Here is a 19486-nt window from a genome sequence, read left to right on the forward strand (position 1 = left end):
TTTGATTCAATTATTGAGACATCAGCTTCTTCAGCTTCATCTGAAGCTTGACCTCTTCCAACTGCTTCAGCAACAAACGTGCTGACTAAACCTTCCTGGGAAAACAAATCGATCATATTGTCAAACTGTGTGCTACCACTAGTAGATGGCGGGTCCAGGAAATGTTAACCCAGCTTGATGCATACGGCTACTGATATGCTCCCACTGACGTCAAGTTAAAGTCATATTTTTCTCTGTATTTTTTCTCCTTTCAATTTCCTCAAGAAGAACAAGCCCAAAGGCATTCAGTTCTAGAACATAAGATCTTGAAATAGACACGTCAGAGGAGAAATCTGTGAATCAGAATCAAGTATTACTGTTAGAAATCATATCTATCCAGATGAGAATGAAACGGAGGTAATCTTCCTCTCCAGCCACGTAATTCAAGAGTTCAAAACTATGCAGTTTAGAGTTATGACACAAAGTCTCTGAAATGAATATGGATATTAAGCAGAAACTATTGTGAAATTTAACCATGTAAACATCTTTATACATTTTAAAGATCGGGACTTTCTCCTTGTCTGTGTATATTTGTCGATATAGTCAACGTTATACAGTTGCTTTGAAAATTTTGCCACGATTGAATGAATTAATTCATACTTGGTAGATGTTGGCATCAAAATCAAACAAAACAATATTTGTGCCAACCACGAAATAGTTCAAATAAAATTAAACAAAAAGAACTCCTTCCCAAGATTCAATTGAGAATATCCCACTAAGTCGAAAAGATTCACATAATATCTAAGCATATTCTAATCAACTGGACATTGCTTCATAATAATTTTAGCCACTTTGGAAACAGCCTGCTGTCAGATCTATCAACAAACACACTTCATAAATGGAGAAAAATAGTAAAGACTGGTTTTCATGTATCTTGGAGCAAAAAATGCATTAAATTATTTCCAAATTCTGGAATAAAAAAGATTACCATCATTTGAATCGAAGAATTCCCCTTGAGCAGAAGCAAAGCTACAGCTCTCAATTTGCTTCTTTCCATTGTGGTTCTTCTCATCCTCACCCTGATATCCACTCACGCTTCATCCTCATCAATATCAAAAGTTTCCAACTTTTCATCACCCGCAAAATACTCGCCCACCTCCTCCTCCGAGCACAGATATCCATCCACCTCCATTTCCTGAATCCAAACCCACCACTTCAGCCTCACCACATCTCTTCCACTCATTTCCTCGGCTGGTTGACTACGTAAGGAGAAGGTGAGCAATACACACACACACACACACACGTAGTATACATAGTTAGTTTGAAAAGGTTTTGTAATTTCTTTTTGCTGAAACTAGCAATCCAAATTATTTGGTCATACTCCGACCACCAGTAGCTCATTTCAAATATCGTGGATGACATTTACAGGATTTATAAGAAGTTTATGTAGCCCTCGAACCATCCTCCTATCTCTTGGAACATGTTTTGTAGACCAAAGAAAGATTGGGGCATGGGGCTAATAATTAATTGGCTCAGAACAATGATTTGATTGCAAAAACATTATGGAAGATTCTTATGAAGAAGGATAGCATGCGGGTGAAATGGGTGAATGAGATCCATGTATGGTTTGGTAGTGTTTGGGAATGGAATTGGAAGAAAGGTGAGTCTTCTTTGATTAAACAAATTCTGAGAATTCGAGATGTTCTTCTACTTAGACAACCCTCGGCTCACAGTGCAGGGAAGCTGTTGGAGTTGGTTCGGATGTCATGGTGGTCTTGCTCGAGATTATGAATTCTTTGTTCAAAAAGGACGACGGCCATGGAAACCCATCATTTGGAAACATTGCATACTCCCCAAACATCGTTTTGGCATGTGGTTGTTTGCACACGGTAAATTCCTGACTAAGGATAGACAATTCTATATTGAGAACAAAATGTGTGTATTTTGTAATAACAGTGAGGAATCAGCTGATCATCTATTTTGCTTGTGTTGTGTCAAAGAAAATCTGGAATGGCATCAAGAATGGCTAGGCATGCTTAAAATCATGGGATCTGCAACATGCATTCTGAAAGCTTTCTGAGGTGTCTACAAAAGTAATTCTGCATTGTCTAAGTTCGGTTGCAGTGGCAGCATGTGTCTACAACATTTGGAATGCATGCAATCAAGCTCTTTTTGAAGAAGAAATGTCGTGCTCTGAGGATATCATTATGAAAATCAAGATTCTTACTGTTCGATGTTCGCCAAATCATCTGGATATAAGCTCTTATTGAATCATTATTATTATTATTATTATTATTATTATTATTATTATTATTATTTATGTTTGTGTGTGGATATGATCGTCTTTGCTTGTTTCTAGAACCGAGGTATGCCCCGTGTAATTGGTGATGGTATCATTGGTTCTATTGGTTCGATACTTGTTATCTCATAGGGATGCCCAATGTACTTGTACATAACTCTTTTTACCTTATTTTAATTAATGTTATTCACTAAAAAAAGAACTGAAATGATAAAAAAAATCCAATCAGAACTTCAGTTCGTTTGAGTTAGATTCAAGTTCGAATCACTATATTTTAGGCTTGAACTGTTGAACATGGTTCGAACAATTTTTTACACTTACCTCAACCCATTTGAGTTGGTCAAACAAGCCAAATTGAGCACAAACAAGGCATAAAGATCAAAATTGAATCTATTAAACAAAACAATCACATTATCGTCATCGAAAGGTACAATTATTTCAACATGGTTCAAATATCTAAGTATAAAGACAACAACATTACTACAATCACCATAACGTAACCAAGTAGTACCCTCCTTGGTTGGAACTTCATTGGTTGCCCAAAGCAAGATCATGCCAAGTATCTGTCTCAACTTGTTGAGTCTCCTGATCTAAGAACCAATCAAATACAACATACACAAAAGTAAATCAATCTTGGATATCACATAAACGAAGATCAAGTACAAACAAAATATTATGTAAGAATAAAGTGATGGCGTGAGAAAAACATTATATTATTCACTTAAAGAAAACATAAATTTGCATGCAGGTATGAAGAGTTCAAAGATTGGCATTTTATTCCCAAGTCCCCCTCGAATTCGGAATTTTCCCCAGATTAAATCTTCATCATTTGTAAGAAGAAAAAAAGGAAAATGATATATTTCCGCGTTAACATTCAAGAAAAGGAAATCCAATGCAAGAATTTGGATTGTAACAAGACAAAAGTACACCTAATTTGTGTTAGACATTCACACTTTAATCATATAATCAGTCATGCCACAGAACTACAAAACCATGGTAAAAACAGCAGAGGCTATATAGCTAGGATGATAAACCTGCAATAAAAACTACAGCGTTATTCAGAAGTAACTCAAAACAAACAACAGACAATGATTTGTGAGCCAAATTCTCAATTATGACTAAGGTCAATATAACTTTAACAATAACTAACTTAACCAACGAATTTCCGAATAAAAAAGCATCTACTACTCAAGGATGTGCCCACATAAAATTCAAATTAGATGTGTGACAATAATGCTTTAGTTTTGGGCTCAAGCTGATCTAAATCAAATTGAATAAACTAACAATTACCTGTTTTTTTTTCAGTCGTTCGATTATATTATAAGTATACCAAGGTCACCAACCATAAAACTTAAAGCCAGATAGTTGGCTCAATTTCCTCCTTGGACGTACTTTCACTAAAGGATATTGGTTTATGATTTAACTCAATGCCCTAACGAAAGATGCTCTCAACATCCTCTTTGAATCTTTCTTCAGATAAAAAACCAGACTGAACTGTGGCATTTAAGCTGACAAGAAATAAGAACAGTGACAAAAAAATGGTGTTATTTGAAAAATACACAAATACTATTCACTACTTGAAGCCTTGAACTCGTTCTAGTCATCCTACATTTCAAGCCCTTTTCGAAATGATCCGACCACCAACCATTCCATGTGACTTCCATCATCCTTTCATAGAGTCTATCCCGAATAAACTATACTAGAAACATGTTGAAAAATGCAATTTCAATGGCAAAAAACCGATTCAAGGACATATATTTCAAATGATAGTGATTTCCCTGGTAATATTAGCATCATTTCAAAGAAATTTATTCAAAATTTGAAAACGAACATACTCGAATCCTCAGTATCATCGGCCCTCGAAGCAAGTATTGGAGGCAGAGGAAGATCTGAAGAGACAAAGGAATCGAAAAAATCAAAAAATCCTTCATTAAATTAATACTCAAAAGGGTATGACATTTTAAACAACAAAATTTAAAATTTATCCTAACCCAAGTTCCCATAGAAGAATTACTATCATCAGGCAGAGTGTCTCTCATCCACTCCTCATCCACAATATCAATCAGGACTCCCAAGCTTAGTTCTGCCATTGTATGCTTCTTCCGCCGGAAACGAACAACCGATAGCTTAAAATTCACAGTTGACGTCCCAATCCACCTAAAGAAAGATATTAATCCAAAGGTTCAACGACAAAATCAATTGATGTAGAATGTAATGGAGCGTAAAATTCCTCATCTCACCGTCGATACTTCGATTGAATGCAGAGAAATCAAACTCGCCTAAATGTTTGGAAGTTAGTGTAGCATTGGGTTGGGCTTTATGGGTTTCGGGCTTTCTTCTGACGGACCTTTTATTCAATTATTCGGACAAAATGAGGGATATTTAAGGACCTTTTTTTCTAGAGTTCAACTCATATTTACTTTATATTTTTGTAAAGTAAATTTTTTCTAAAATTTTAATATGTCACAAGGCATATAAAAATATTTTTTTATAAAATTTTAATATGTTGACGGTAAAATTCTATAAAAACATAAAACTTTAATTGATTTTTAACGACTTTTTTACATTATTCATATCCTCTCAAAAGACGCCGTCATTGCCACGGAATACGCTCCGGAGAGGGGTTATGCCGGAAAAATTATGACGCCTAAATCGTTCGTCAGTGCAGATATGTACCTTCATTATGCTCGGCATATATGCAGTTCAGCTCTCTGTATAGCATATCAGCAAGGATTATATTGCCTCGTCAGACCAAACCAAATGTATAACTTTTGATATCATGAATTGGTGTCAAATGTAGAAAAAAAGAAGAAGAAGAGGGAGTGAACCAATAAAATGAAAAATCAAGGAAGCACCAGCCAAAATCTAAATCAAGGAAACAATTATCAAGAAAATCAAAAGAACAATCCTCCTCCACCACCACCACCTCCTTTGATATTTCACATCCAACTGATTACAACAACAATGGAATAAGTGTTGGCACAAACAAGAGAAAACAAACCGCCCAAAATCCTCCCCTGAACTGAAACGAAGTCACAGAATATATGAGAAGACTGTGATAAGAGTTTCATCGTGTGCGCGATCCTCGGGGAGGCCCTCCTCCTCCGCCCCCTCGAGTTGTTCGTTTCTCAGCAGGTCCTAGCTACCGAGCTCCCCCAACACTTTAGGTTTCCTAATATAGGGGAGTAGAATGGAAAAAGAGATCTAGAAAAGCACATTTCCTAATTTGAGAATGATGTCCTGTTACACAAGTATGTTGACCCCATCAAGTGTCGGATCTTTCTCAACACTTTGGCAGGAGCAGCACAACAGTGGTTAACCTGATCGAATCAGGAAGAATCCAAACATTCCAAGACTTCAGCAAAATCTTTCTGCACAGATTCTCAAGCAAAGAAGAAGCCGCTGACCGCTTTGAGTCTATTCGGCATGATACAAGAAGAGAAAGAAAATTTGAGGGATTATATATTATGGATTCAATGCTAGTGTTGTCGAAGTCCCTTTCACGACCCCATATTTACTAATTAGCACACTCATTCAGGGCGTAAAACTTGAAGATATTTTTAAGTCAATGGTGACCGGACATTCCACGACTAGTAGAATCTTTCTGCACATATTCGCAAGCAACAAGAAGCAGCCACTGACCACTTTGAGTCTATTCTGCATGAGACAACAAGAGAAAGAAATCTTGATGGATTATATTCACATATTCAATCCTATGGTGGTCGAAGTCCCTTCCACGACCCCAAATTTACTGATTAGCACTTTCATCCAAGGATTAAGACCTGGGGATATTTTTAAGTCACTGGTGAAAGAGCCACCTATCAATTTCGAAGACTTATTAACAAAAGCTGAAAAATACATCAACATGAATGAGGCCCAGACTTATAAAGTATCTTGGATATTTTTTTATTCTAGTTGCTCAGTTAATGTTTTATTCAAATATGTTATGAACCAAATGGACTTGGGAGAATACAAGATGGAACCGTAGCCAGTGCCTTGTTTGGATTCACGAGGCATGATGTTAATATGTGGGATCGATAAATCTGCCTCTCTCTAGGAGGATGAGATACAAGGAAGACCCGAATTGTAAGTTTTATTGTTGTGAAAACACCTTCTTCTTATAATGTCATACTTGGCCATGGTCACTTTTATGACAATAGCTTCTGCACTTCACCAAAAGCAAACTTTCCGGTTGGAAGAGTAGTGGGAAAAGTTAGGGGTGATCAGAAAATGGATCGGAAGTGCTCTAGCCTACACAACGAGAATATGACCATTTAAATTTAATCGGGGAGGTTGCCCGAGTTACCACTAAAGAAGATTTTGAGAAATTTTTCATAATTCCCCCATCCAATGCGGTCAGGATTTTTAAAACTCTAGTCGAGCCACTCCAGGGTCGGCTACTCAAATGTTTGGAGAAAAATAAAGACACCTTTTTTTTTTCTGGTCGGCCTTCGATCTTATGGGGGTCGTACTATAAATCATGTAACACATACTGAATGTGTTGGGTAATTGCCAACCAATGGTCCAAAATAAAATATACTTCGGAGCAGGAAAGACGTAGTTATATGAGAACAAGTAGAGGAACTACTGAAGGCCGGACACATTCAAGAGGTGTGATTTCCAAGCTGGCTATCTAATATTTTCCGGTACCTAAATCTTTGACAAAGTGGAGGATGTGTGTAGATTTTCAGGACCTCAACTGTGCTTGTCCCAAGGACTATCACCCCCTTCCTCGAATCGACCAGCTAGTTGACTCTACTACGAGACATGAGCTCTTGTGTTTCTTAGAGTCTTACTAAGGATACTGTCAAATACCTAAAATAACCGTCGCTACATTAGCGACGTTTTTAAAATAACTGTCGGCTGTCGCTAAATTAGCGACGGTTTTTTGAAAATACGTCGCTAATTTGGTTTTTTTTTAATTTTTTTTAAATTAAAAAAAGTGTTGTTTTATTTTTTATTTGTACATATTTTGAAAATTAATCTACTCAACTCATCAAATTTGTAAATAATCTATGAAAAACAATATAATTGAAAAAACCAAAGTTAACATTTTCTTCAATAGTATCAAAAAAATCCGGAAATGTAGTTTGAGCAATTGGTGGTGCAACACGAAACGAAGATGATGAAGGAACTTCCATATTAAGATTAGGATATGACGGATTAATGTATTCCTCTCCATGAAAAAACCAATTGTAGTAACCCGGTACAAATCCATAACGACCGAGATGTATATTGACGGTATCTTCATCTAAATATATTTTGTTCTGACATTTTTTTCAATTGCAAGGACAACGAATATTTTCATTTAATAAACACTCAGGATGACTAAATGCAAATGTTACAAACGACTCTACACCAACACAATATTCAGCCGTTAGAAATCTATTCTCCAAACAACGATACATCAAATTTCTATTGTTATCTATTTTATCCTACAAAAGAATAAATTAGATGTATTTCACTTAATCGCTATCATTTACTCATTAACTAAAATTAAAATTCCACAACATAAGTAAATAAATTTAATGTTGATAATTGATATAAACTAAATTATATAATATTTTAATAAAATTTAAACATTTAATATATATTATTTAATTTCTAAATAAAATGCAATAAAAACAAATTAAATTATGTATAAATCTATATAAAAAAAAAACTTACAATCTGATCGTAGAAGACGCCGAAGCATTGTGCACGTGCAAAAAAATCAGGTGGAAAACGACCTGCACTACAAGCTAACAAAATTCATGATATATACCAACACTCAAGAAATTAATTTCCAAGAATTGAAATGCAAAAACCTTACCCCAAATTGAAACTAAAATCAAAAAATTAAACGCAAGTGTGAAGTGGTGTGGAGGGAAATGGTCGGGAAATGTTAGTATTTATAGAAACTTTGCGACAGTTTTGAATCAAATAGCGACGGTTTAAGCAAAACTGTCGCCGATCTGATTTGGCGACGGTTTTTCTTACATCGTCGCTATATTCAGCAACGATTTTAATAAAAATCGTCGCTACGAAAAATATTGCGACAATTTTAATACAACCGTCGCTACGTGTAGCAACGGTTTAACAAATATTGTAAAATCCGAGATCTCGATTTTATCGTGATAGTGGTTGTAATTTTTAGATTGGATAATTCTACCGTGTACAATAAATTTTTCTCAAGAATTTAAATAATACCGTGTATATTATTTTTCAGATTTTGAGATATGCAGAATTTTACCGGATATAGATCTAAGATTTGATACACCTGGATAAAGATTTAAGCAAGAAGATAACCCAATCAAATCTTGAGGATTTTATCATGGGATTTTCGAAATATTGGAAGGATTATTAGGGATTTTCGAAAATCATTAGAAGTCTACGCGATAATTACAGACTGGGAAAAAAGTTCAACTACCGGGATTTTAGGAAAAATAATCCAAATATTATTTGTGGAAAAATACCAATAATTTCGGATTTAAGTAAGCAAATTTATGGGATTTAAGAAATATAATTTTTATTATTTTAGGAAGTCAAAAATCTACCGAATATTGGGAATTAGGCACAAAAGTCGAAATTTTACAGACTGGGCAAGGCATAATTTCGAAAATTACCTTGGGATATATATATATATTTCGAAATTATGGATAGAGAATAAATGTAGATTTGATCACGATTTTAGATAAAGATTTGATTCAGAATCAAACGCGATTTGGTACACGATCAAGATAGCAGCCAACCCCTATAAATAGGAGGGCATGGATCTCGAAAACTCACACCATTCTCTACTCAAATTTTCGAGCCCCTCCCCTAGTCCTTAGGATTTTCGAGCACAGCGAAGCGCTGCCGCAGTCCAGCCACCGGAGTTTTCACGTTTTTCTTCAAGAAGTCTAAGGTAAGTGGGCTTGTTTTAAAGATTAAAATTCGTTATGCATGTATTTTCGTTTTTGAAAAATTCGGGCGAGTACAATTCTTCTTCTACACCCTTCTGGTTACGATGTTTTTGGCATGATGTAAATGTTTTGACACTGTGAGAATTCAACTCGATATGGGTGGGAATCCCAACCATGACGTACCCTTACGCGGTGGGGGACATAACCGCTATACGGCCTCGCCCCCTTAGAGGAGTAAAAATTAGGGACTGATATCAGTAAACCATTGAAAGTAGATGAATCTCAGTGTCGGGTTAATGATGTGCACGTGGTATGAATTATGTTTGCATGGTATGTATATTCCGAAAATTGCATGTTGTTTTTATTGTACTCGAACGGCCCCCACTTGCTGAGTATTTCCCCAAATACTCACCCCTTACACATTCCCAGATAAATCCGAAGAGAAATCAGAGGAACAAGTTGAGCATGAAGAGTCGGATCAATTTTGGGGATAGTGAAATTATTTAAACATCGAGAATTATGCTGCAAGGATTTAAGAATTTTAGTAGGTTTATTTTCATTGTAAACGCTTCCGCAATTTATTTAATTTATTCAGTTGTAAAGACAATGATTATTTTTGGCGAATTTATGAAATAAACTGGTTTCGGTTTATACTGTGCTACGAGGCTGGTCGTTTTTCGATTTTGTGATTGATGAGCGACGCCGGTGTCAAACCCGAGTTTCGGGGCGTGACATTTTAGTGGTATCAGAGCCGGTCACCGGCATGGAACACCGGGAAATAAGTGCTATGCGGGGCAAAGTGCTACGTGCATGGGAGCCATCTCTTGAACCTGCGGGGCAAAGTGCTACATGGCGGGAGCCACCTCTTGAACCTGTAGGAGCCACCTCTAGATTCTCGGTGCTGGTGGATCGAGAGGTCAGGACGCGACGAGGACGTCGCGCCTCGTCGCGCTCTGAAGGAGGGGTGATTGTGATACCCTTGTCCCACATCGGAAAAATCAAAGATTTAAAATGAATTTATAATGGCTTACAATGGACTTCTATAGCAACTTGGATTAATCATTTTCGTAAAGCGAGGACGAATACGAAGTAGTTGCTATAGAGGCCCATTGTGCAGTCACGCAGGCGCGGGCCCGGGCTCGGGGCGTGACAAATATTGTCGCCAATTTGCAACGGTTATAAACAACCGTCGCTAATTAGCGACAATTATGATTTAAGCGACGGTTTTATTACGTAGCGGCAGTTTTATTAAAACCGTCTCAATTTTTTAAATAGCGACGGTTTGTTTAAAACTGTCGCTATGAGAAATCGTCGCGAATACAATTTTTTTTTTTTTTTTAGTGTGCCATCATTATTGTTTTATATAGCTTAGTCTTTATTTTCTTTAGCTGGCTTAGAAAGAATCAACGAAACATTAGCTTACTTCCCCAAGGACTTTAGTACGTTGTACGAAGCAACCCATAGCTTCCCATCTACGAAGGCCGGTGGATTTCACTTAGGTCGACTGGTTAAAGTTTACAATTTAAAAAAAAAAATGTTTGACTCCATGTGTTAGTTACTATCAGACAGACCAACAATTTCAAATGAATAGGCCCTACTCGTTTTTTGACTTTCTTGTTCATGGATCTAGATTTCATATGGTGTAGGCTTATTTGATTGCAATATCCAAGCTAATTGACTTTTAACATTATAGCCATTTTTTAGCCTTGTCATTATTTTTTTATTGTTTTAGAGTATCGTTTGAAGTTGACTTGTCATTTTTTTGTTTCACTACTTATGACTTCTTTATGTCTAGCACAGCACAATCTTGTTTTGATCCGTTCATAGACAACGGGTTTACTGTAAGAAGTCATAGAACATCCATTTACTGGCGTTTCGTTGTAAGTAAGTCGTTTCCGGCACGAGAACTTCATCTGCTGTGGATTCAGAGCTTTTAGCCATAAAGGGCTATAAACTACTGCACAAAATTTCATCTTGTACAATAAAAATTGAAGAAAAGATAAGAGTGAAAGGACTTAACCGTATGAGGAACTAATGCAGAAAGAAAGAAATAGATAAATAAAGCGTCTCTCCTCACTTTGTGTCCCTGTATATAATAAGTTTGTCAAATTATTAAAATGGTGAGATTATATTGCTAGCTCACCATTATTCGTTAATTAATAAGATGAGGGAGAGAAACATTAATTAAAAATCATTTGACTTTCTCAATGTGATGGAGGTGGAAATTACATGGATTCTTTGATAATTATAAAGATGCCTAATGTCTAAAATGAACATAAAAAAAAGCTTATTTTTTACTAAAATATTCTTACTAAAAACAAAAACTTGTGAGACGGTCTCACGGGTCGTATTTTGTGAGACAGATCTCTATTTGGGTCATCCATGAAAAAGTATTACTTTTTAAGCTAAGAGTACTACTTTTTATTGTGAATATGGGTAGGGTTGACATGTCTCACAGATTAGGATCCGGCGTGGACTTAGCTGTTCTATCCGATTTATTTTATTGAATGCAAAACGTGTTGGTACGTGATAAATATTCTTATGACAGAGCTTAGGTATCGATATTTGGTACAAACAATATAATTGCGTTGACTTTAATAAAAAACATTAAATCATAATTTGATTATGGCTGACTTACATGGGAGCACTTGACGTTTGGGGAGTCAACTGGCCATAAGGAGACACTTGAATGCAAATAAGTATAATCAGGTTGACAATCTGTAATTACTCAAATAACTCAATTGAACGTTAAAAAAAATAATATAAAAAATTAACAATAATTATAACCGAATTGAAAGGGGATTGTTTTTGCTAGATTTTTCCTGTGTTTTTATCTGACATACTTTGCCAAATAGAGCTTTTGACATTTGATACAGCAAGACGTGGATATTATGTAGGTTTCACTTACCAGAGTACATTTTCAGCTTTATTTGTAATTTTATTTTATTGAACACCAGTAACTCGTACACCAAAGAGTAAGATTATTCACACACAAAAATAACGATTCCTTTGGTTGGCTGTAAGTGCTTTATTCATAAAAGTGGTAAATCTCGTTTAACTGCTGTTGATACTAATTATAATTGTTGGAATCTTTCTACGATATTCATTTGTTGGCAAAGCTTATCATGTGTTCTATCAATTGACAAATTTGTGCATGTTGTATTGCACTATGTTTCTTCTTATATTGACTACTGGCCATATGTGGTAATTTTATTCTTTAAGATTTTGTGCTGCTCATGTTACTAATAAGTAACAATGCTAAGAAAAATAATTGTGATACTTCAAATGAGTCTAGGGAGTTGATGGGAACATAATTTTCAAGATTTTCATTATTTGCCTTACGGACTTTTTACATGGATCTGACTAATCAAACAGCAAAGGGACATAAAAAGAATATTGCTAACTATGTAATTCATAGATCTATGCCTATCCTCAAGTCTCTCGTCCTCGATCTGAAAGAATGTCGCTTAAACCTTCGCCGCGTCCTTCAAAATCGGTGGTATCTATCGAAAAGTTTTGCACAAATTAGCTTTTGTGTGCTGTTTCCCATCAGAAGTGCTCTCTAGTTGGTACATTCCACCTCCTGAGACTGAGCTTTACTTGTGCACTTTGTTGATGCTCGATCATATACAATTAATGTGCATCCCGTGTACATTAACATGGACTCCATGATCCAATAGAATAGAATGTAACTTTTTGGTTCTATGTTTTGGTGAAATGATGTTCTTTGTATGCTTGGGTAAATAGTAATGGGCTTCTGTTATCAATTCCTATATTTTGAGTGAGAGTTTGATTGGCAATCCATTCTGGGGAAGAGCAAAAGGTCCATACTGGATTCCATTTTGTGGGCCAATCATAGACCACCTGCAAGAATCAAGATCGAAAGATTGGAACCAACTCAATGATTTAGAAGATAATTATATGACATGCTATTTTTAGGAACGAAATTCCCACCACATATGAAAAGGAGAAATCCTACTCTATGCTCACAGTCTTGATATGGTTGAATTTCAGCCAACATATAGAACTGGTGCGTACAAGATATTTCCAATCAGAATTGATATATAGCATATTTGTGGTTTTCAAACATGCACCGGTCTTGAGGTTACAACAAAAGCGGGACAGGTTCGAAGTTTCTGTTTGGAAGTTGATTTTGATTAGATGTTGGATTTTATGAAATTGATTTTAAGGCTGTCTCACCTGTACTTGGTACTGAGATGGTGTACAAGGACCAAAATCTCTAGCTTGGCCAACTCATTTCCAGGACATGAGTGGGTGCCATTGCCAAACGGCATGAAACTATTGGGTTTTGGAGGTGCCTGTATCGTTGAAAGTATGGGCAATTAGATCATGGAAGATGAGAATATACTAAGATTCGATGACACCACATTTTACAAAAATCAACGATACTTTGTGTGTATGATATTTACCTCGAATCTTGAAGGATCAAACTTCTCCGGGTCAGAGAAATTCTCTGGGCTGTGATGTATGTTCCTAAAAAGTGGCAACACTTTCCACCCTTTTGGAATGATATAGCCTACAAAAAAATTCAAAGAAGAAAATGGTCAGAACATACATTCAAGAATATTATAGATATAAAACAAAAGGGTGCCCATCAAATTGGCCGGTCAGATTAGGGGATCTGTTTATCAAAACACACTTAGATTTAAGTTCCATTCTCCTCATGTTTTAGAGAAATATTTCATTTCAACTTTACTCACCATTAAACTCGACATCTTCAACAGCTTCTCTGAATGTAAAAGATAAAATAGAGGCAACTCTAAGTGTTTCTTGGATGACCCTCGTAGTGATTGGCATTTTCTTGGTGTCTGCCCACTTCAAAACCTTCTCTTCTCCACACTCTTCTTTGTACTTCTTTATAGCCTCTTGCTCTTCCTGTAAAGTCAAGAAACATGCAGGGAATGAAACAAGTTTTTTCTTAACATTTGATCAGATTATGCATCTTGAATCCTATGATGAAACCATCGTTAAAAGAACTGGTATTTTTTCCTGTTATGGAATCTTACCGTAACAGCTTGGAGAACACTGGGATTTTCGGCAAGGTACTTAATAATCCATGTTAGAACACTAGCAGTGGTGTCACGGGCAGCAAAGATTACACCGATGATATTGTCTGCAATTTGCTCATCAGTTAGTCCTTCTGTCTCCCCCATGAATGATCCGAGTAAATCCGTGTGATTATGTTTCATTTGTCTCCTAAGCGACAGAATTTTGGCCAAGATCTGTGCCAATTCCTTTCTAGCTTTCATTGCATTGTGAAAAAGTGTTCCAGGAACATTGATTGGCATCGAATTGTATCCCTTTTCAAGAATGTAATAACACCTCTTTAGATCTTCTCTGTACAATACTTCGTCTTTTCCAAAGATTGACAATAATGCCACATTGAATGTGTACTGAAACAATCAATTGAAAATTATCAGTATCAAGATTTCAAGTTGTTTAGTAGTAGAAACAGGGGGAATTTTTCTTTTTTTTTGTCATTGTTTTCGTTCAGTGTTTATTTTGAAAGTGTAACATACTGTTTTCATTTCTTGATAAGTTGTTATCAATTTTCCTTCCCACGACTTGAGGGAACTAATGGCTAATGATTCGATATCTGGCATGATATTCTTGATTGCTTCAGGCATGAATGCGCGGAGGACGAGTTTTCTAAGCTTCGTGTGGTACTCTCCTTGATGGAAGAATATGGCCTGTTTGCCTAACATTCTCTCCTTGCTGGCTGGAAATGTGGGCTTAAAGAGGTGAGCTTTGGAAACTAATACAACTTTCGCTGCTTCTGGACTTGCAATCATCACACACTGACATCCCAGGATGTGAGTCTTGAATATTGAACCGTACCTATAAAAAAATCAAATCAAGTAGCCATATCAGAAAATATTCAACCTTAAAAAAGTGAGATTTTCTAATTTCTTAGTGGTGGCATAACGAGTTCTTGAATTCGAGCTCCACCGAGGGTCTGAAAACAGGATGGACCCTCTGAACCCAGGAACTTCAGAGGGGGGGATTAGGCCGAGAAAAGAATTTGAATTTTAAAACAAACAACTTGTAATCAATTTTTCAGCTTGATAAGGGACGACCTCCCCCCCCCCCCCCCCTTTGTTCCAGTTGGATCCATCTCTTGCTAGAAGGAAATTGAACTTACTTCTTGACCTTTGACGCAAAGAAAACATTTGGGTTTTGCGAATATAAGTGGAAGGTTTCACCAATATAAGGCCAACCCATTGTTCCTGGTGGAAGTGGCAATTGAACATGTCCAATTTTCAGGAGTTTGAAGATGTAATTTAGGACATAGAACAAGAAAACCAAGACTAGCATCAAGAAACACAAGGAAAGAGATTCCATTTATTTGCTTGTGCTGCTACGGCTTCCTAAATACTGGTAGAAGTACAGCAGTAAGAAATTGGCGATCTTTTCCTTGGTTTCAGGTCGAGGCAAATGAAATAAAGATGGTTATTCTGTGGAGAAATGGAGTGTGTTTAAGGGGTATTTATAGGCCCGTACCATATGGAATCTGCTCCAGCTCATGAATTGGTAAGAGTAGAGAGAGGACACATGAAGAGAGATTATAGGCATGCATACGATGAGAGATAAAGGTGGACACGTGTCATATCGAGTTCGCAAAGAGAGAGGGTATGTTGGGGGAGTTATTGGTTGACAATGAATGCTTCATCGGTCATGAAAGAGAGGTGGGAGGAAACCACCCTTTTTTTTAAGGATCTCACAAAATAGTGGGAAGAGTCGTAGCTTCCGTACAATATTATAAACTTTGGGTTAGTATTTACTTCCTGTTAAATTGAATATTAAAAATATCTGTTTATGTTTATTAATCTTAACACATACATGTTGGGGAAAACCCATAAACCGCAGAATCCATCACGTTAAATCATTAAGAATTTGACTGAAAACTTAAGCGGAAGCGTACCTGAAGCCATAATTCTGAATTGTTTAGAACGTGTCTTGATCTTCCAGATCTACGCGCTCTTTCCTTGAGAGAATCCTTTAGTTTTCTCTTCAGAACTATTTTCTTAATGGGAGAGAGAATAGTGAAAGTGATAACGCGAGATCTGGGGACCATGACCCTTATTTATAGATAATATCTTCTGATATTTCCGTTTTAACCCATCATAAAAACAGAAATTACACTTATGTCTCTACACATTAAAGGCCCACAACCCATTAGATACATTAAAGCCCAATAACCCGAAACATTAATTTGATCACTTTATTTTTGGGCTTAACTTAATAGACAACCCACACACATAATTATTCACATATAAGCCCATATAAATAAAATTGATCTAACAATCTCCCACTTGGGCTATATGTGCAACCTTATAATTATGTTTGTGGAAATAACCTTATGAGCTCAAAATTGTTGTCATTCCGAAATGTATCTATAACCAATCCGGTCCATCAATCACATCAACATAGGATCAAAGCAGTCTTCGCTACACTCAAGGTAACTCGACCCATCAATGGTCACATATGCCAACACAACTGAATGACATGGATCATGAAGTGGATGTGTAGCATGGAAATTTCATGCAATGTGACCGTAACATGCCTATTTCCAACTGGTCCTCCCTTTAACCTTATTGAGATCAAACTTTAAATCATAATCAGAGTGTGACTTAACTTGAAATTTATTTCTGCAGAAAATAAGTTTACATAACTGTAACTGAAAATGTCTACAACTGAAAAGCATTTAAAATAACAAACTCCCACTAAAACTGAATTTCCTCAATTGACATAACACCCATACTAGCAGTGTGCTCATGAAACTGTTTGGGTGGTAGTCCCTTAGTAAGCGGATCCGCAACCATGGAGTTTGTACCGATATGCTCAATAGACAACTTTCCACTCTGAATTCTTTCTTTAACAACCAGAAACTTGATGTCAATATGTTTTGACTTCGTCGAGCTCCTGTTGTTATTGGAATACATAACTGCTGATTTATTGTCACAATATAATCTTAGTGGCTTTTCAATGCCATCAACAATGCGCAGTCCCGTGACAAAAATTTTGCAGCCATATTCCGTTATTAGATGCCTCATAACATGCTACAAACTCAGCTGCCATGGTGGAAGAGGCTATAAGTGACTGTTTAGCACTCTTCCAGGAAATGGCACCTCCAGCAAGGAGATAGATGTAGCCCGACGTAGATTTCATACTATCTTGGCATCCAGCAAAATCGGAGTCAGTATACCCAATGATCTCAAGCTGATCCAACCTCCGATATATGAGCATGTAATCTTTTGTTCTCTGAAGGTACCGTAAAACCCTTTTGACTGCTTTCCAATGTTCCACTCCTGGATTACTTAAATATCGTCCCAACATTCCTGTCACGTACGCAATATCTGGACGTGTACAAACCTGAGCATACATCAGACTCCCCACTGCAGATGCATAGGGAACCTTCTGCATTTCTCTTTCCTCAAAATCATTCTTTGGGCATTGTTTGAGACTAAATTTGTCTCCCTTAGCCACAGGGTATCCGTTGGTTTACAATCTTGCATCCCGTATCGCTTGAGAACTTTCTCGATATAGCCTTTCTGAGATAATCCAAGAATACCCCGAGAACGATCCCGATGTATTTGAATACCCAGTACAAAAGATGCATCACCAAGATCTTTCATCTCAAAATTCTTTGATAGAAATCTCTTGGTTTCATGCAACAACTCTATATCGTTGCTAGCGAGCAGAATATCATCAACATATAAAACCAGAAAAATATGCTTACTCCCACTGAACTTATGGTACACACAATCATCGACCAAATTCATCTCAAAACCAAACGAGATGATCACTTGATGAAATTTGAAATACCATTGTCGAGATGCTTGCTTGAGCCCATAGATGGATTTCTTTAATTTGCAAACCATATTATTTGTGTCTTTGGACACAAAATTTTCTGGTTGCACCATATAAATCGTTTCATCAATGTCACCATTTAGAAACGCAGTATTTACATCCATCTGATGAAGCTCAAGATCGAAATGCGCCACCAAAGCCATTATAATCCTTAAGAGTCTTTCGAAGAAACCGGAGAGAAAGTCTCTTTATAACCAATGCCTTCTTTCTGTGTATAGCCTTTAGCGACAAGACGAGCCTTATATCTTTCCACATTGCCTTTCGAATCCCTCTTGGTTTTAAATATCCATTTGCAACCAATGGGCTTCGTACCTTTAGGCAATGGGACAAGATCTCATACGTCATTATCCTTCATGGACTTTATCTCTTCATTCATGGCATCATTCCACTTTTGAGAGTTAGAACTTTCCATGGCTTGACGGAAGTTAATAGGATCATCCTCCATCAATCCAATGTCTGCCTCATGTTCTTGAAGAAATACAATGTAATCGTCCGGCACTGCATTTCTCTTTCTCCGCTCTCTAGTGGATCTCCTTAATGGCATAGGTTCTGGAGGTGCTTGAGTTTGTTCATCTGGAAATGGGAGGAATCTCTAATATTTTCTTCCTGTATTGTGTCTTGGTCAAAGTGAGGAATATGATCCTGATCAAGGTCCAAGACACCTGTGGGAATATTTACATATTCCTCTTCAAAGACAATATCCCTTACTTTATCTCCCCCCCGCAAACTCAACATCCTCAAAGAACCTGGCATTTCCTGACTCAAAAATCGACTTACTCGTGGGATCATAAAACTTGTACCCCCTGGATCTTTCAGAGTATCCAATAAAATAACAACTAACCGTCCTTGAGTCCAGTTTCTTTTCATTAGGCTTGTAAGGCCTTGCCTCAGCTGGACATCCCCAACGTGCAGATGCGTAAGACTGGGCTTTTACCCGTCCAAAGTTCATAAGGGGTTTTGGTCGCTGCCTTAGTTGGAACCCTGTTAAGGATATATGCTGCGGTCTTTAGTGCTTCTCCCCAGAGTGATTCGGTAAGGTAGAATGACTGATCATACTCCTCACCAATGTCCTTAAGCGTTCTGTTTCGTCTTTCAGCAACACACATTCATAGTGGGCAACCCGGCATAGTGTACTGTGGGACGATACCGCATTCCTCTAGGAATACTTGCAAAAGGTCCTGGACGTTGTTCCACCTGAACCGTCATATCTACCATAGTATTCACCACCACGGTCAGATCTAACGCTTTTTAATCTTTAAAACCAAGTTGATTTTCAACTTCAGCTTTATAGTTTTTGAACACATCCAATGACTGTGCCTTTTCATGATGAGATAAATGAAGCCATATCTTGAAAAATCGTCTGTGAACGTTTATAAAATACTGTTGACCATTCCAAGAAGCCGAAGGGAATGGTCCACAAATATCAGTATGT

The 19486-nt window shown here is 36.9% G+C and overlaps 3 protein-coding genes across 6 annotated transcripts; all 3 read right to left on the reverse strand.

Moving 5' to 3' along the window:
* Positions 1-2698: 2698 nt before the first annotated feature.
* Positions 2699-8133, reverse strand: LOC140812392 (anaphase-promoting complex subunit 13-like). Of its 4 annotated transcripts, none has more exons than XM_073170649.1 (6): positions 8091-8133; positions 7946-8007; positions 4519-4625; positions 4293-4435; positions 4114-4167; positions 2699-2868 (listed from the first exon to the last, which is right to left on the reverse strand). In XM_073170649.1, the coding sequence occupies exons 4-6, from the start codon at positions 4366-4368 to the stop codon at positions 2807-2809; spliced, it is 192 nt and encodes a 63-aa protein (XP_073026750.1). In that variant the 5' UTR covers positions 4369-4435; positions 4519-4625; positions 7946-8007; positions 8091-8133; the 3' UTR covers positions 2699-2806. The 4 variants fall into 4 exon arrangements, with proteins under 4 accessions (XP_073026750.1, XP_073026748.1, XP_073026749.1 ...); XM_073170647.1 differs by having other exon boundaries at positions 7946-8019; XM_073170648.1 differs by lacking the exon at positions 4519-4625 and having other exon boundaries at positions 7946-8019.
* A 4328-nt stretch (positions 8134-12461) lies between these two features.
* LOC140811781 (abscisic acid 8'-hydroxylase CYP707A2-like) lies at positions 12462-15753 on the reverse strand. Its single transcript, XM_073169852.1, has 7 exons — positions 15326-15753; positions 14703-15021; positions 14190-14576; positions 13884-14058; positions 13593-13699; positions 13363-13481; positions 12462-13026 (listed from the first exon to the last, which is right to left on the reverse strand). The coding sequence occupies exons 1-7, from the start codon at positions 15523-15525 to the stop codon at positions 12933-12935; spliced, it is 1401 nt and encodes a 466-aa protein (XP_073025953.1). The 5' UTR covers positions 15526-15753; the 3' UTR covers positions 12462-12932.
* Positions 15754-17175: 1422 nt separating this feature from the next.
* Positions 17176-17568, reverse strand: LOC140812416 (secreted RxLR effector protein 161-like). The gene has a single exon (XM_073170674.1). It carries the CDS (start codon positions 17566-17568, stop codon positions 17176-17178), a length of 393 nt encoding a protein of 130 aa, XP_073026775.1.
* Between the last annotated feature and the right edge of the window lie 1918 nt (positions 17569-19486).

Source organism: Primulina eburnea, chromosome 14 (genome assembly GCF_022965805.1).
Source record: "Primulina eburnea isolate SZY01 chromosome 14, ASM2296580v1, whole genome shotgun sequence".
Taxonomy (NCBI): Eukaryota; Viridiplantae; Streptophyta; class Magnoliopsida; order Lamiales; family Gesneriaceae; genus Primulina; species Primulina eburnea.

Excerpts from the sequence above, each read along its gene's own strand:
- LOC140812392 (XM_073170649.1), bottom strand. The coding sequence starts at position 4,368 with ATGGCAGAACTAAGCTTGGGAGTCCTGATTGATATTGTGGATGAGGAG. Across the intron at positions 4,168-4,292 it reads AGACACTCTGCCTGATGATA|ATCTTCCTCTGCCTCCAATA; the intron begins GTAATTCTTCTA and ends TTGTCTCTTCAG. Across the intron at positions 2,869-4,113 it reads CGATGATACTGAGGATTCGA|ATCAGGAGACTCAACAAGTT; the intron begins GTATGTTCGTTT and ends ATTGGTTCTTAG.
- LOC140811781 (XM_073169852.1), bottom strand. The coding sequence starts at position 15,525 with ATGGAATCTCTTTCCTTGTGTTTCTTGATGCTAGTCTTGGTTTTCTTG. Across the intron at positions 13,700-13,883 it reads TGAAGATGTCGAGTTTAATG|GCTATATCATTCCAAAAGGG; the intron begins GTGAGTAAAGTT and ends ATTTTTTTGTAG. Across the intron at positions 13,482-13,592 it reads TTGATCCTTCAAGATTCGAG|GCACCTCCAAAACCCAATAG; the intron begins GTAAATATCATA and ends TCAACGATACAG.
- LOC140812416 (XM_073170674.1), bottom strand. The coding sequence starts at position 17,568 with ATGTATGCTCAGGTTTGTACACGTCCAGATATTGCGTACGTGACAGGA.